Source organism: Oncorhynchus tshawytscha, linkage group LG04 (assembly GCF_018296145.1).
Source record: "Oncorhynchus tshawytscha isolate Ot180627B linkage group LG04, Otsh_v2.0, whole genome shotgun sequence".
In the NCBI taxonomy this organism is placed as follows: domain Eukaryota; kingdom Metazoa; phylum Chordata; class Actinopteri; order Salmoniformes; family Salmonidae; genus Oncorhynchus; species Oncorhynchus tshawytscha.
This window is the reverse complement of record NC_056432.1, coordinates 18,687,736-18,705,037: the sequence shown is the minus strand read 5'-3', so window position 1 is coordinate 18,705,037 and position 17,302 is coordinate 18,687,736. Positions and strand designations below refer to the sequence as shown.

General features: G+C 40.3%; 1 protein-coding gene across 1 annotated transcript; it reads left to right on the top strand.

Moving 5' to 3' along the window:
- Window positions 1–15,447: 15,447 nt before the first annotated feature.
- Window positions 15,448–17,201, top strand: LOC112249447 (forkhead box protein B2-like). Its single transcript, XM_024419290.2, has one exon. It carries the CDS (start codon window positions 15,991–15,993, stop codon window positions 16,930–16,932), a length of 942 nt encoding a protein of 313 aa, XP_024275058.1. The 5' UTR covers window positions 15,448–15,990; the 3' UTR covers window positions 16,933–17,201.
- The last annotated feature ends 101 nt before the right edge of the window (window positions 17,202–17,302 follow it).

Here is a 17,302-nt window from a genome sequence, read left to right as displayed (position 1 = left end):
CATCTGATCACTCTTCATAACATTCTGGAGTATATGCAAATTGCCATCATACAAACTGAGGCAGCAGACGTTGTGAAAATTAATATTTGTGTCATTCTCAAAGCTTTTGGCCACGATTGTACACAGACAGACACACTCACACACACATTTATTTTCCATATATTTAAGAAACAACATAGTCTGTGTCAGTCCCACGCTGTCTCTTTCCCTCAAACAAGTCAAAGACTTTCCAAGTCAGAATGTTTTTAGGTCTACTATGGCAATATACTGTATCTACTGTATGTAAGTGGTGTCTGTCTCCAATCTCCAGAAAGTGTGCATGCACTGGGCTGGTTTCTGCCATGGGGTAAAGGACAGGTCATTCCATGTCATTTCAGCAAGCCATGACACCCACCATCTTAGATCACCCACCATTCTTAAATCATATCTGTAGTTAGAAACATAAGATAAGCATTATGAAATATTTTGTTGAAATATAATTTGATCTCTGAGAGATTAAAATCAAAATCAAATCAAATGTTATTTGTGACATACACATGGTTAGCAGATGTTAATGCGAGTGTAGCGAAATGCTTGTGCTTCTAGTTCCGACAATGCAGTAATATCTAACAAGTAATCTAACCTAACAATTTCACAACAACTACCTTATACACACAAGTGTAAAGGAATGAATAAGAATATGTACATAAAAATATATGAATGAGTGATGGCCGAACGGCATAGGCAAGACGCAGTAGATGGTATAGAGTACAGTATATACATATGAGATGAGTAATGTAGGGTATGTAAACATTATATAAAGTGGCATTGTTTAAAGTGGCTAGTGATACATTTATTACATCAAGATGGCAAGATGCAGTAGATGGTATAGAGTACAGTATATACATTAGATGAGTAATGTAGGGTATGTAAACATTATATAAAGTGGTATTGTTGAAAGTGGCTAGTGATACATTTATTACATCCATTTTTTCATTATTAAAGTGGCTAGAGATGAGTCAGTACGTCGGCAGCAGCCACTCAATGTTAGTGATGGCTGTTTAACAGTCTGATGGCCTTGAGATAGAAGCTATTTTTCAGTCTCTTGGTCCCCGCTTTGATGCACTTGTACTGACCTCGCCTTCTGGATGATAGTGGGGTGAGCAGGCAGTGGCTCGGGTGGTTGATGTCCTTGATGATCTTTTTGGCCTTCCTGTCACATCGGGTGGTGTAGGTGTCCTGGAGGGCAGATAGCCCTCCAGGACAATGTATAGGATTCATATAACATTCAATAATGATAGTACCTGACATCCAATTTGGACCAAACTTTTTCTAACAATGAGTAAGACACGAGGGAACCAATTTGCTAGGTTTTTTTTTCACTGTTCAGGGAAATTTGTCATTGAAGTTGTTGCATTTATGTCCCATCCTACATCCTGATATTACCAGGTTGTGACCACTAGATGGTGTTGTTTCTCCTATTTTTTTAAAGAATTTTCCCAAATTACAGAATTACATAATGGTTTTCTTACCCTGTAAGCAGTCTATGTACCAGGTATGACAGCAACCCATGCTTTGGTTTTGTTTACCTGGCAAGTCAATGGTACCTAAATTAATATTTTTGTGCTTCATATCCAATCATCGATAAGTAACATCATTGAGTAACAACATATTTTAAGATACTTTAGGATAATTTGGACATAAGGTGTGAAAATGCTAATATTGATACTATTGGCTTGCATTGGATTAGTGACACAAATGCTAAAAGTTAGCATTTGAAACATTGGCGAGGTAAACAAAACCAAAGCATGGGTTTCTGTCATATCTGGGTCATTGAAACAATACTTCCAAGCAGCAGCTCCATACCACTTGTCAAACATATAGAACTGATAAAGTTTACTGGTTGTGTGGTGGGATTGGCGTGGGCGGTCCGTGGGAGGCTTTTGATGATTCTTCATGTCTTAATCAATGTTAGAAAAAAGTTTGGTCCAAATCGGATGTTAGGTACTATATTTATTGAATATTGCATGAATCCTATAAATTAAAATAGCCAAATGGTGCAATCAATTATCTTAATTTTTGATAGATCAAATTATATTTCAACAACATAATTCTGTAGGAATGCTAATCTTATCTGTTTTTAACATACAGATGAAGTCAAAAGTTCACATACACCTTAGCCAAATACATTTAAACTCAGTTTTTCACAATTCCTGACATTTAATCACAGTAAATATTCCCTGTCTTAGGTCAGTTAGGATCCCTACTTTATTTTAAGAATGTAAAATGTCAGAATAATAGTTGAGAGAGATTTATATTTCAGCTTTAATTTCTTTCATCACATTCCCGGTGGGTCAGAAGTTCACATACACTCAATTAGTATTTGGTAGCATTACCTTTAAATTGTTTAACTTGGGTCAAACATTTCAGGTAGCCTTACACAAGCTTCCCACAATAACTTGGGTGAATTTTGGCCCATTCCTCCTGACAGAGATGGTGTAACTGAGTCAGGTTTGTAGGCCTCCTTGCTCGCACACGCTTTTTCAGTTCTGCCCACACATTTTCTATAGGATTGAGGTCAGAGATTTGTGATGGCCACTCCAGTACCTTGACTTTGTTGTCCTTAAGCCATTTTGCCACAACTTTGGAAGTATGCTTGGGGTCATTGTCCATTTGTGACCAATCTTTAACTTCCTGACTGATGTCTTGAGATGTTGCTTCAATATATCCACATAATTTTCCACCCTCATGATGCCATCTATTTTGTGAAGTGCAACAGTCCCTCCTGCAGCAAAGCATCCCCACAACATGATGCTGCCAACCCCGTTCTTCACGGTTGGGATGGTGTTCTTCAGCTTGCAAGCCTCCCTCTTTTTCCTCCAAACATAATGATGGCCATTACGGCAAAACAGTTCTATTTTTGTTTCATCAGACCAGAGGACATTTCTCCAAAAAGTACAATATTTGTCCCCATGTGCAGTTGCAAACCATAGTCTGGCTTTTTATGGTGGTATTGGAGCAGTGGCTTCTTCCTTGCTGAGCGGTCTTTCAGGTTATGTCGATATAGGACTTGTTTTACTGTGGATATAGATACTTTTATACCTGCTTCCTCCAGCATCTTCACAAGTTCCTTTGCTTTTGTTCTGAGATTGATTTTAACTTTTCGCATCAAAATACGTTCATCTCTAGGAGACAGAACACTTCTCCTTCCTGAGCGGTATGACGGCTGCGTGGTCCCGTGGTGTTTATACTTGCATATTATTGTTTGCACAGATGAACGTGTTACCTTCAGGCGTTTGGAAATTGCTCCTAAGGATGAACCAGACTTGTGGAGGTCTACAATTTTCTTTTTCGGAGGTCTTGACTGATTTTTTAAAATTTTTCCCATGATGTCAAGCAGAGGGACGAAGTTTGAAGGTTGGCCTTGAAATACATCCACAGGTACACCTTCAAATGACTCAAATTATGTCAATTAGCCTATCAGAAGCTTCTAAAGCCATGACATTATTTTCTGACATTTTCCAAGCTGTTTAAAGGCACAGTCAAATAGTGTATGTAAACTTCTGACCCACTGGAATTGTGATACAGTGAATTATAAGTGAAATAATCTGTCTGTAAACAATTGTTGGAAAAATTACTTGTGTCATGCACAAAGTATATGTCATAACCGACTTGCCAAAACTATAGTTGGTTAACAAGAAATGTGTGGAGTGGTTGAAAAACGAGTTGTAATGGCTCCAACCTAAGTGTATGTAAACTTCCGACTGCAACTGTAGGATGACCCATGACTAGAATACGGTATATAATAAGTGGCCAGTGTTCAATGACTCTTAGTACATAGGGCAGCAGTCTAAGGAGCAGGGTAGACTACAGGGTGGTAACCGGCTAGTGACAGCGTCTAAGATTCAGGGCAGGGTACTGGGCAGAGGCCGGCTAGTGATGACTGTTTGAATTGTGTGTTATCCTTCTATGTCATCCTAGGATTCCATGGTCTCATCACACGAAGGGGACTGTGTAGCCAATAGATGGACTAGCAAAAAACAACCATTACACAAACACTCCAACACAACTCCAACAATATGCCTATTGCCACAATTAGGCTTCCAACACCCAAAACGTAAAACTGTAATGCAGGGGTCTATAGATATGCAGTATGCAGAATAAGAATGCCTTCACTGGGGTCTGACTATTCATGGGGCTGGATATAAAAAAATAACTTTGTGGAGAACGACCAATCACAATCAAGAAACTTCAGACCTCACCGGAATGTTGATCGTTAGACTAACTAAATAACGTTACAGGCCTACACGCATTTATTTTATTGTGACGTAGCCTTCCTGCAACTAACAGTTAGTATCCTTTAGCCTTCCGATCAAGTAAGTGAGTCGTCATCAGGTGTTTTCAACAACGTTTTACTGGAAACTACTTGTATGTGTTCTACCGAGACAGTATGTGGCTATTTGTTTTTCAATAAAATACGAATAAGCGTGATGACAGACCTGCAGCACAGGTGCGTGCGAAGCTTGTGCGTGACTCATTAAAATTACATTTTAAAAATGTGTGGCAGGAGAAGCTTATGGTTTGGACCATTCGTTTTTCTTAATCATTCCGGACTTCCGCCGTAGCCTACTACTTGTGCTTGGGGGGCAAAGAAACAAGAGACTACGTTTTCAGCAACAGGAATACAGACTGTATCACGTTGTCATCATCCCAACCAGTAAAACCCTTATTATCCCCGGGCTGTTTAGGCTAAAACTAACCAGCATTCTCTTGGCCCGCCGCAAATAATCTTCCATTTTGGCCTCTGTCATTGTGGGGATGCTTTAGCCTCCATGTACAAGTTTGCAACGCTTGTTGTCGTAGTTGGGCTTGCCACCGAATTCCCCGCTGCGCTCACTACAACACTGGCTCAGCTAGCGGTTCTCCCTCTCCCGGCTGGCCCATAGAGAATGACAGTGTCCTCTAGAGCCCAAAAGGTAGTTTAGCTTGGGCAGCGCCATTGAGAGCTTCCACGTTCGTCACTAGTTACCACAGCCACAAAGCCATAAACCCCGCCTATTTCTACCGTTTCTTTTTAAAATCTTATTTTGAACCTAACCTCAACCCTAACCTTAAACACACTGCTAACCTTATGCCTATCCTTAAATTAAGACCAAAAAGCATATTTTTGTTTTTCATTTACTTTTACAATATAGCCAATTCTAATGTTGTGCCTGTGGTAACTAGTGGAGTCTGACTTCCACCGTGCTTCCACCATTTTAAAGTAGTCAACTGGATGAGATTCCTATGGGTTGTAGCCTCAATGCCGCTGTCATAGACGTCAATGACGCTGTCATAGACGCTATAATGGCACAGTCAAAGATGAGACCTCTATCTATCTCTATGGGCTGGCCCACTCTGGAGTGGATGTGACGAGAAGCTATACAGAGGGTGGCGCTCTCGCTGAATTCAACGCGCACCCAGCGTTTGGGAATCCCCGCCAATGTCAAAAATTTATCCATGTAGATTAAATCCTTTTTATTCTATTATTTATTTATTTGTATAACGTTAGTGTTGAATATAAATCAAAATTGAATGAAAACGTAAAGCATGTTGTTATAAGAACAAAGTAAAACAAATTTGGCAAGATCTCTGTCTCACTCACTCACTCACTCACTCACTCACTCACTCACTCACTCACACACACACACACACACACACACACACACACACACACACACACACACACACACACACACACACACACACACACACACACACACACACACACACACACACACACACACGGAGTCTGGGTAACAGGCCAGTTCTGAAACTTTAATATTTAAAATGGACAGAGTATTTATCATGAGGTCATCATGATAAATACATGTGCCATCAGATTTATCAATATGGATTTGGGACTCTCTCAGGTGACATTGCATTTTTAGGGGTGACTTTGCAGCCAGGTGACTTGCGTTTGGCCTTACACAGTTCTCATTGTCACAATATCAAACCATGGTAGCCTATGTAAAATTTGAGCAACAAACACCTCAGCAGCATGTAGCTCACCACTCTTCAAGATAACTCCTGTCCTCTGTAAACAGGAGGCCTAGTCATTATGGTCATTACTGTAACTGACTGGCTAGCACTTGGTAATAATCTCGTTTTGTTCCTCAACAAAATCTTATTCTATATAATTTTACGATAAAATAAAATAGGCTAATATAGGCTAGTCAAAATGAATGTTGTTTTTTCTTGATTGAAAACAAAATGAAAACAATTTTCTGAAGTCTTGGCCTACTTTGTTGAAACCACACATAAATTGTGGTTGAACATCCGACTTTAGATTTCAGTACTATCGACAGAGGGGTCCCGAGATCTGGCATTCAGCACCACAGTGCAGTGAACAGTGGCCGTCTCAAATAGGCTTAGAGAGTAACTGCCCCTAAAAAGCAACTTCTCGTTCTGAAAACGGCTTCTGTGGCATCAATATGAGTCAGAAACATATATTCTAGTGTCATATCTAGTGGCAGGGTAGCCTAGTGGTTAGACCATTGGACTAGTAACCGAAAGGTTGCAAGTTCAAATCTCTGAGCTGACAAGGTACAAAATCTGTCGTTCTGCCCTTGAACAGGCAGTTAACCCACTGTTCCTAGGCCTTCATTGAAAATACGAATTTGTTCTTAACTGACTTGCCTAGTAGAATAAAGGTAAAATCAAAATAAATATTTGACCATACAAAGTGTCAGTTAGTCTCATCCGAAACTGAGATTTGCGAGACAATAGGAAAAAATGCTATGTCAAGATGTGACAGTAACAGTATTCCTATAGTTATTTATTTAAAGCCTGCGCAAATTAATTGCATGTGAGATTGTGTTGGACCTGATCATAATGCCTATGGTCAATTTGGTTTGACATATCACTATGGGGCTAGTTAAGGACCATCAGTAAATTACACAATGTACGTGGGATAATGTAAAGAAAATGTCAATAGCGACAAATTTCAATGACTGATAAACCTCAAACCAAATATAAAATGTAGAAATTCATATGCAAACATTGAAAGCATTTAATGAGATAGCTCAAATATATGCAACTTGAAGATATTGTCCCATTTACATTATGTAATTTATTGACGGTCCCTAACCTAGCCCCAGAGCTAGGCTATTCAATGTCAAACCAACTTTGCCATGGTCACACACCTGGCTAAAGCTAATTGGCAAAAGAAGTTGGCTAGCAATAGCTATCAGCAACTTCAAGACACAAGACCTGGTTAGACTGTTTCAAGTTATCTAGAAGGGTGAGTGACTAACTGTGTACTGTTTTGAATCCCCATGAGGTTGTTCAGCAATATTTCAAACTTTAAACTTTTACTCTTGTAAGTAATAGGGGTAGGGTAAGGTGTATGGAGTGATTTCAGTGCCAACATATATTGTATTTTAATTCCATAATTTTGAATTTGTATTAGGATATTGCATTTGAATGTAATATTTTTGAATTTTGAATTGAATCATTGAATTCATAAATTGAACTTGTATTTTATGATTTGAAAATGAATTGAATTACTTTTGCATTCAAATTCAATATTTATATATTACATTTCAATATTGTAGATACTGCATTCATTGTCGGTGTATAAAGTTTACAAACTATAATTCAAATTTTACCAAGGTTTCATATATTACATTTTTCAGATGCATTCAGATTCAGTTTTCAAATTCAAATCTCTACATTCATATTCAAAACCAGAGACAACAACCTGGTACTTTTCCAGCCAGGAAAGGTAGAGGAAAATAAATAGAATCAAATGCTCTCTGTGATAAACAGAAGGTAGCGATACAAACAGAGTGGTTTTTGGTGGATTCTGAAGCCAATGTGGCATGTTGAATGTATTTTCTTCCTATGAATTTGACAAAAAAAAACAGCAATTTGTCCCCCCACAGTGGAGGTGTCATAATACCTATAAAACCTAGCAGTCAAACAGGGAAATGGTTCCAATCGTTTTTCCATCATTAATTTTTCCCATAGGTGTTTTTAAAGAAGTGCTGTGTTTCGTGTAGGCTTGCCCTGGTGTGATGTTTTGATAACCATCTAAATCTCTCTTGGACAATGTGGCTTTTATCAATATATTTGGCTTTATTTACTCTCAGATTCAAACATTTTACGCTGAACAAAATATAAACGCACACCTGGCTAAAGCTGAAAAGATTTGGCATGGGTCCCCAGATCCTCAAAAAGTTCTACAGCTGCACCATCGAGAGCATCCTGACCGGATGCATCCCCACCTGGCATGGTAACTGCTCGGCATCTGACCGTAAGGCGCTACAGAGGATAGTGTGTACGGCCCAGTACATCACTGGGGCCAAGCTTCCTGACATCCAGGACCTATATACTTGGCGGTGTCAGAGAAAGGCCCAAAAAATAGTCAAAGACTTCAGTCACCTAAGTCATAGACTGTTCTCTCTGCTACCACACGGCAAGCAGTACGGGAGCGCCAAGTCTAGGACCAAAAGGCTCCTTAACAGCTTCTACCCCCAAGCCATAAGACTGCTGAACAACTAATTAAATGGCCATCCGGACTATTTACATGAACCCCCCCCCCCTTTGGTCCCGAAGATTAATGTGTTTAAATCTATAATGAAACAAAATGACATTGCACATCTCACTAATAAGTTACCTCTTTTCATTTTATTGCCAAATCTTATCCAAATCTTCCTAGTTACTCCGGTACTTGGGAAAAAATACACCTTTTCTAAAACCAACATTTCATTAAATAACAAAAAAAAAGTGTACACTGTAGCGACTTATTTCCCTTCATAGTTTGTTTGCCTATGTGTGACCATCATCCACAAACCACATTTTTTGACCAAACTTTGCTTTTTTGTGTTAGCAGTTGTACATTGTTTTTAGGGGGGCTAGTTACCAGATGTTTATGGAGTGATATCAGTGCCAACAGAAACTGTATTTGAATTCAATATTTTAGAATGTTTTATGTACAAATTGAATCATTGAATTCATAAATTGAACTTGTATTTCATTATTTGAAATGAATGAATATTGAATTCAGTTATAAAAATGTAATTTAAATGTAATATTCAAATACACATTTTTAAGGTATATGTGACCAACAGATGCATATCTGTATTCACAATCATGTGAAATCCATAGATTAGGGCCTAATGAATTTATTTCAAATGACTGATTTCCTTATATCAACTGTAACTCAGTAAAATCTTTGAAATTGTTGCATGTTCAAATCAAACTATATTTGTCACATGCCCCAAATACAACAGGTGACCTTACTTTCAAGCCCTTAGCCAACAATGCAGTTCAAGAAATAGAGTTAATAAAATATTTACTAAATAAACAAAAGTAAAAAAATCTAATCAATCAAAATGTAACACAATAAATGTAGATAACAATAACAAGGCTCTATGAAGGGGGTACAGGTACAGAGTCAATGTGGTACAGGTTAGTCGAGGTCATTTGTAAAGTGACTATCCATAGATAATAAACAACAGTAGCAGCGGTGTAAAAACAAGGGGGGGGGGGTCAATGTGAATTGTCCGGGTATCTGTGATCAACAGATGCATATCTGTATTCCCAGTCATGTGAAATCCATAGATTAGAGCCTAATGAATTTATTTCCATTGACTGATTTCCTTATATGAACTGTAACTCAGTAAAATCTTTGACATTTTTGCATGTTGCTTTTCTATTTTGTTCAGTGTAGGTACCATTGAACTTGTATTGGATTGCCAGGGGGACAGTCCCATTGGAGAAGGGGCCAGTTGCCCCAACACACTCACCTTAAATTTGACTGCTTTATTAAAAACGGATAAATGGTTTTTATCTCTAAACAAGTGGATTATTTATTTTAAGTCTCCCTTAATGGTATGTATATTAAAATGTTACATCTAACTTCATTATATTATACTGTAAATATCTAACTTTTCCTAAATGACTAAATATTAGATCAATGTACCTCAAGTTACCCCACCTTATCCTTTAACTTAAATAGACTTCTTCAGTTATTTGGACTAACCAGGCTGGTCAACTCCACAACTGTAATATTTTAGCAAATAAGCTGGGGCTTGCATGGCCAGGGCAGGTGCATACATAACCAATGGTGTGGCATGTGCAGAACATTGTCTTCGAAATAGGCGGGGGTGGAGATAGAGAGGGAGTTGATGGAGAGGTTACCACTGCCGCCCAGCGTCTGTCGCCCGGTAAAGCGTCAACGGAACCACTACACCACAACCGACTCGCGCCAAATCAAATTACTTTCCTTATTGTATTTTCTCTGAAAAACAAACGGTCTCTGATACGAGTGTAATTCACTTAGTCGTCATGGATGAGACACATTGTGTATAGGCCGGTATTACTCAAATGACTAAATGAAGACCAGATTTGTGCAATATTTCCAACCAAAAAGCCACTTTTCTGTCACGACTCATGATAGGTTCGCCAGAATTTGGCTGAGTTTCCAGTAACTTTGAACGACAACAAGGAAACGCCATCACCACCCACCCTCTGTTTTATAGGGAAATAGAACGATCACGGAGCATTAAAGCGTCACCACTAAATAATTTCCCATTACTCCAACGGTAAGCCTTACCACTCCCAAACCGGCTCATTTTCCTATGAAACAATACTAATTGATTTAAATGGCTCGCTAAGCCGCGATGCGCCCATGATGACATCGTGAGGGGTCTTTAAAGATTATTATCATAATTTCCATTATCCACATATATTTTCAAACGGGAGACAGAGGAAGAATATCCTGCCCTAAGCTGAACAAATAATTATTAGACTCGAAACAAACAGACGACCCCTTTTCCCGCAACCCCCACCACCATGTGTGGGCCCCCTCCCTGCGCCTTCATCCCCATACCTCGTTCTACAGCGGTGTGCAGCCTTAATTTATGCTAAATTAATTGATATATCTTTTATAATTGATGTGCTGTAAAAAAATTAATGAGTAATTTACGTAATTAGCCAATTAAGGATAATTCCAGCATATGTTCAGTATGCCCAGAAGGTGTGCTTTACAAGTAGCCTAGTTGTTTGTCCAGGAGTTGGATGCTGCAGACTACAGTACCTAATTAATTGTGTTATGCATATCAGCGTGGTGTCTACTTAACGGCCCCCTTTGTGAAAACAGATTTAATATTTATCTTTCCCAAGTGTTTAAAGAGGATGTATACCCCCGTGTTAGCCTCTATGGGCCTCAAAGGGCACCAACACATTTTTAGGCTCTGAAAAACAATGCATTCTTCTTGAAGCCTATAGCCTAAATTCGTTTTAAAAGTGCTCTCTTGGTCACGAGCGACAAATAGAGCTGCTAATATAAAGACTCATATGTATAAAATATGCTATCCTTTGGCACCGGTAACCCTTTAGTGCTTGAAGGACTGTGGGGGGGATCTGTTGGCTAATGAATTGACACCGGTTTGAATATTCATATCTAATATAGCAAGCTCAGCTTAATTAAATTTGTTGACCTCTCTCCATGGAAGGTAAATCATGGAAGGCTTTCATTACCCACTGGGCAAACCTGGTTGAATCAACGTTTTTTCATGTCATTTCAACCGAAAAAACAATGTGATGATGCTGAATCAACGTGGAAAACTGACTGGATTTTCAAAAAGTCATCAATATTTCCTCTCTTTTTCACACAACTTTTAACCTACATTTTTGTTGATGTCAAGTTGAATTCACTTCAGTCGACAACTCAACCAAATGTAAATCAAAACTAGACGTTAAACCAGTAGTAGTGCATGGGTAAAATCACTGGGGAAGCCCCCCCCCCACAAAAAAAAGCCATTTGCAACCTGTGTGTTGTGATAATTGCATTGTTGGCTCTATAACCTGTTAATTCATATGTCTTGCGACCATGATATATAGGCCTAAAGGCAGAGACAATAAAAAGACAGAAGCAGAATGAATTCAGCCACATCTATGTTTTATCACAAAACCGGATAGCAACCTCTGTCCAGTGAAGTCCATAAAGCATATTCCATGTACAGTAACATACAGTTACATGATGTACAGCATGGTCTAGCCAGTTAATGTTTCTGACATTTTCGGGCCACTAAACAACTATTGATTTAGAACCACAGAGGGTTACTGCAAATCGCAGACAACTGGAGCTGCCTCCACTATTCCAGCACCATTTCAATTTCAATACTTCAACATCATCACATTTCCTCTGCTTAGTCTAATACAGTGACACCAAACTATACCAAAAATAATGTAGTCAATCAAAGTAAGCTAAATATGATGTGCCTGTCCATGATTCTGATTTCTGTGTGTGTGTTTGTGTGTGTTCGTGCAAGTAGAAACTTGTAGAAAAACGCCAATGCCATCCTCCTCTCTTTCATGTTGATGAAACGGTCTATCACTCTGTCATACAGTACATGCTTGTTGTTGTCCTAGGCTACCTGGCTAAAATGATTGCTTGCTAGCCTAACTTCCATTCATGGGCAACGTTAGCTAGTTAACAGTAGCCTTCTACATCTATCTACATATTGAACTGCCATCCTCTCAGGCCAGGGGCACCACAGTGTATGAATTAATGGTTGGATCAGAATCGTTATTACAATCATTGTCCAGTATGGAGAATGAAGTAAAACCACAAGTCAAAATCCCTATCTCCATCCATGACTAATTTAGAAAAGGGACCATTTTTGCTAGCTGGCAAGCTAGCCACCAGAGGACAACAACACAACGAAATTCAAATTTTTCTGTAAAAGACATCTGCTCTCAATGGGATTTGATAGGATTGACGCCAAATCCAAGCTGGCTTCCCTCAACACTGTTTTTTGGTGCACCAGGACCATTTAGTTTAGCTCAACTCTGATTGGCAAATGTTTTAATACTTTTTTTGTCAAGGGAGGCCAGATGGTTGCTGGCTTCTCTTGCATTCAATGCTACAGGCGGCAACAATGTCATACTCATTTGGACAAGACAGCATCAGATAGATGGCCTACACATAGAGAGACAGAGGGGCGCTGTTTCACTCGCTCGGAAGCTTTCTCCTGTGAGATACATTCAGCCTCTTGCGAATTGAAGGAACATTCTGAAACAGAGAGAGACAAAAGAAAACTTGTTTTATGTTTTTTTTTTGTTCATTTTTTTGAGAAGACTGGCTTCCCTTGGCATCCATGAATACACGCCACTGCGTTGAACTGACATCTGTGCCCAGTGGGTATTGTAATGTATTTGTGGGCGCCGTCAAGGGCAGAGACATTACACCTGGCAATGCAAAAGCAGGAACAGCTTTTGTTATTCTGTTTATCAACTCAGAAATGGGAGCAAGTTTGTTTACATCCTTGTAGGATACACGAGAGGGTGTTTAAACAGACAGACAGCAGGTTGGCTGCAACGAGTCTCCTCACCGCAATTAATCTCCAACAACATGATTGTGTGTGTGTGTGTGTGTGTGAGATGGCAGGTTGGTTGCAACGAATCACCTCTCAGCAATTAATCAACGTGTGTGTGTGTTCATGGCCTATAAAAGTTATGGACAACTTTGATGGGGGCCACAGTTGCCCATGTTATGCGTATGCTTGTCATCATCAAGGACTATGGTGTTTTTTAGGATAAAAAGAAACGGCACAGGTCAAATGCTAGAGGAAAACCTGTTTCAGTCTGCTTTCCAACAGACACTGGGAGACAAGTTCACCTTTCAGCAGGACAATAACCTAAAAAATAAGGCCAAATGTACACTGGAGTTGCTTACCAAGACAACATTGAATGTTCCTGAGTGGCCAAGTTAAAGTTTTGACTTAAATTAGCTTGAAAATCTATGGCAAGACTTGAAAATGGCTGTCTAGCAATGATCAACAATCAACTTGACAGAGCTTCAAGAATTAAAACAAAAATAATGTGCAAATATTGTACAATCCAGGTGTGCAAAGCTCTTAGAGACTTACCCAGAAAGACTCACAGCTGTAACCACTGCCAAAGGTGCTTCTACAAAGTATTGACTCAGGGGTGTGAATACTTATGTAAATCGAGATACTGTATTTAATTTTCAAGAATTTTGCTAAAATGTCTAAAAACATGTTTTCACTTTGTCATTTGTGTGACATATGTATAGTTGGGTGAGATAAAAAAAAATCTATGTCATCCATTTTGAATTCAGGCTATAACACAACACAATATGAAAGTATGAATACTTTCTGAAGGCACTGTATGAGGTATCCTTCTGAACAGCGTGCATAAAGTTAAATAGGTTGCATAAAGTTGCATTTTGAAGCATCAAAATTACTGTGCATAAAATACACTTAGTGTACAAAACATTAGGAACTATGATCCCTTATTGATGTCACTTGTTAAATCCACTTCAATCAGTGTAGATGAAGGGGAGGAAATGGAAAGGGGGATACCTAGTCAGTTGTACAACTGAATGCATTCAAATGAAATGTGTAACCCAACCCAGGGCTGCTTTAATCGAGATCCACGTCTTCGGCGCCCGGGGAACAGACAGGTTAAATAATGATTTTTAAACCTTGAGAAAACTTAGACATGCATTGTGTATGTGTGCCATTCAGAGGGTGAACGGGGAAGACAAAAGATGTAAGTGCCTTTGAACGGGGTATGGTAGTAGGTGCCAAGCGCAACGTTGTTGGGTTTTTCACGCTCAACAGTTTCCCGTGTGCATCAAGAATGGTCCAGCACCGAAAGGACATCCAGCCAACTTGACACAAGTGTGGAAAGCGTTGGTCAACATGGTTCAGCATCCCCGTGGAACGCTTTCGACACCTTGTAGAGTCCATGCCCGGACGAATTGAGGTTGTTCTGAGGGCAAAGGGAGTGTAACTCAATATTAGGAAGGTGTTCCTAATGTTTTGTACACTCGGTGTAGCTAGGACTAGCTTGGAATCTGTCATATTTCTTCACATAAACAAAGAGAAAATGAAGATAAAGCCTATAACGAATTTTTAAAAACGCAACTTTAATAATTCAGGGATCTGTAGTAGCCTAGTTAAAAAGCCACACTGTTTAAAGTTGACCTTTATTAACTCACATAAAGCACAGAGACAAGTTGTTAATTTTCATGAATGATTTACAATTAGGCCTATGGGGGACTAAAATGTACAAAATTGGTGAAAGATAAATTACATTACAACTTATTCTAATAAAGACGTAGGCTGTAGGGCTATTCAACAATTTTAAAAAGTGTAAGAACATTTTGGTCTGTTTTTTAATAATCTTTTAATAATCTCTTTATAGTAATCATAATATTAACTTTAGTATTATTAGATTATAGGCTACTATGATGGGCTTTTATTTGCCTCATCACTAATACTATTATATCCACCCTTTTCCTCTCAGAGCGCGCGAGTTTCCTGATTGACACCAGCTAAGGGCGCGCGGATGTGTTTAGATTCTCCCTTCCCCTCTCCTGTAATCCTCATCATCCATCCCTCCCCTTCCCCCGCGACGGGTCCGTAAGTGCCTAAATGCCATGTGATAATAGAGCGAGACCTGCAGGGGTCTCTGCGCCGCTCCAGCCTTACAAAAACGGCAAAGGGTGGCCAGAAGAGCGCACACGAAGAGCATTAGGCCCAAAGCGAGGAGCATCACCAACCCCTTGCCCTGTACTGTCGCAGAGACTGCAAAAGAGACGGACTTTATTTGATGTGTTGTACTTTTACGCGCGAGATAAACGTGTAGGCTAAATTAGTGTGCGCCTGTGGAAGAAAAAAAACACGATTCTTCAAGGAAACCTTTTGGTGCTTTTTGTGATCCGCATCTTTGGGGAATTCATCTGGAGAAAACATGACCAGAGTCTGTGTCTGTGTCTGCCTGACTGACTCACTTATGATCTTCCATGTACACCACTAAAAGAAGAACAACATGCCAGGAGATCAATGATTTTGGAGTCTACAAACTGTGGAAAACTCTAACTCGCGCCAAGTCACTCATACTGACCAAAGACTTGCAACAACATTCAGGCGCCCTTTAACAAACAATATACAGCATATGCTATTGATACATCATAAATAAGTAACCAAAAGCATGCCTCGTCCGGGGAAGAACTCGTACAGCGAGCAGAAGCCGCCTTACTCTTATATCTCTCTGACAGCCATGGCTATTCAGAACTCCACCGAGAAGATGCTCCCACTGAGCGACATCTACAAGTTCATCATGGACCGATTCCCTTACTACCGGGAGAACACACAGCGGTGGCAGAACTCTCTGCGACACAACTTGTCCTTTAACGACTGCTTCATCAAAATCCCCCGGCGGCCCGAACAGCCGGGGAAGGGCAGCTTTTGGGCCCTGCACCCAGATTGTGGAGACATGTTCGAAAACGGCAGCTTTCTACGCAGGAGGAAGCGCTTCAAACTGCTGCGCGCTGAGCACATGGCCTGCAAGAGCTCCCCAATGATGCACTATTTCCACCACCAGGGCAAGCTGAGTGGAGGGCATCATGAGCACCAAGGCCCCGCCGCGGCAGTGGGAAGGCTCCCCCACTTCCAGAGCTACGGCAGCATCAACAGCAGACAGTCCGGCGGCTTCAAGCACCCGTTCGCCATTGAGAACATCATAGGTCGGGACTACAAGGGCGTGATGACAAGCGGGCTGCCCATCACTTCGGTAATGCAGCACCTGGGCTACCCTGTGCCCGCGCAGCTCAGCAGTGTGGTCAACTCAATGTGGCCGCACGTCGGCATGCTGTCAGATTCCATGAGCGCCATGCCCCTACCAGTCTCATCAGAGTACGCTCCCTTTGGCGTGTCCATGAAGGATCTCTACCACCACGCGAGCGGACAGACGCTACCCACCATGCCCGTGCCCATCAAACCGACCCCGTCTATGGGTCCGATGCCCGGTCTTTCGGGCCTTCCGCCCGGCCCATCGCATCTCTGCTCCTCTTCATCCTTGCTGGAGAAGAATGGTTCCGATCCTTTGGAGGGCATGGGCAATCCGATACACCCGGTTCTCCTGCTGCCTTAACCGGATAAAACGTCAAAAACTCGATTCTGTATCGACGGGGGAACAAACAACATAAGGGGCAAGAGCAGTATCTAAAATGTTAATCATTTAGCCTATAGTTGCCTAAAAGTTGAGCAGGTATGGTGACCTGTGAAGGAATTCAGACTGTAGGCCTATCATTCTAGTGATGAGTTGGCTACCACGCATTTCAGCATAATTTGTTCTAAACCATTAGCACATTGTGAAGGCATTTGCCACATTAAAAGTGGCACTGAAATACAATCAGGAATTGACCCAAAGAGAGTTTTGATTTAATAATCATAATTAATTCAATAAAAATATAGAGGAAGATCAAAACTTGCTGCCTCAGTTTTTACATGTTTGAGTGGAT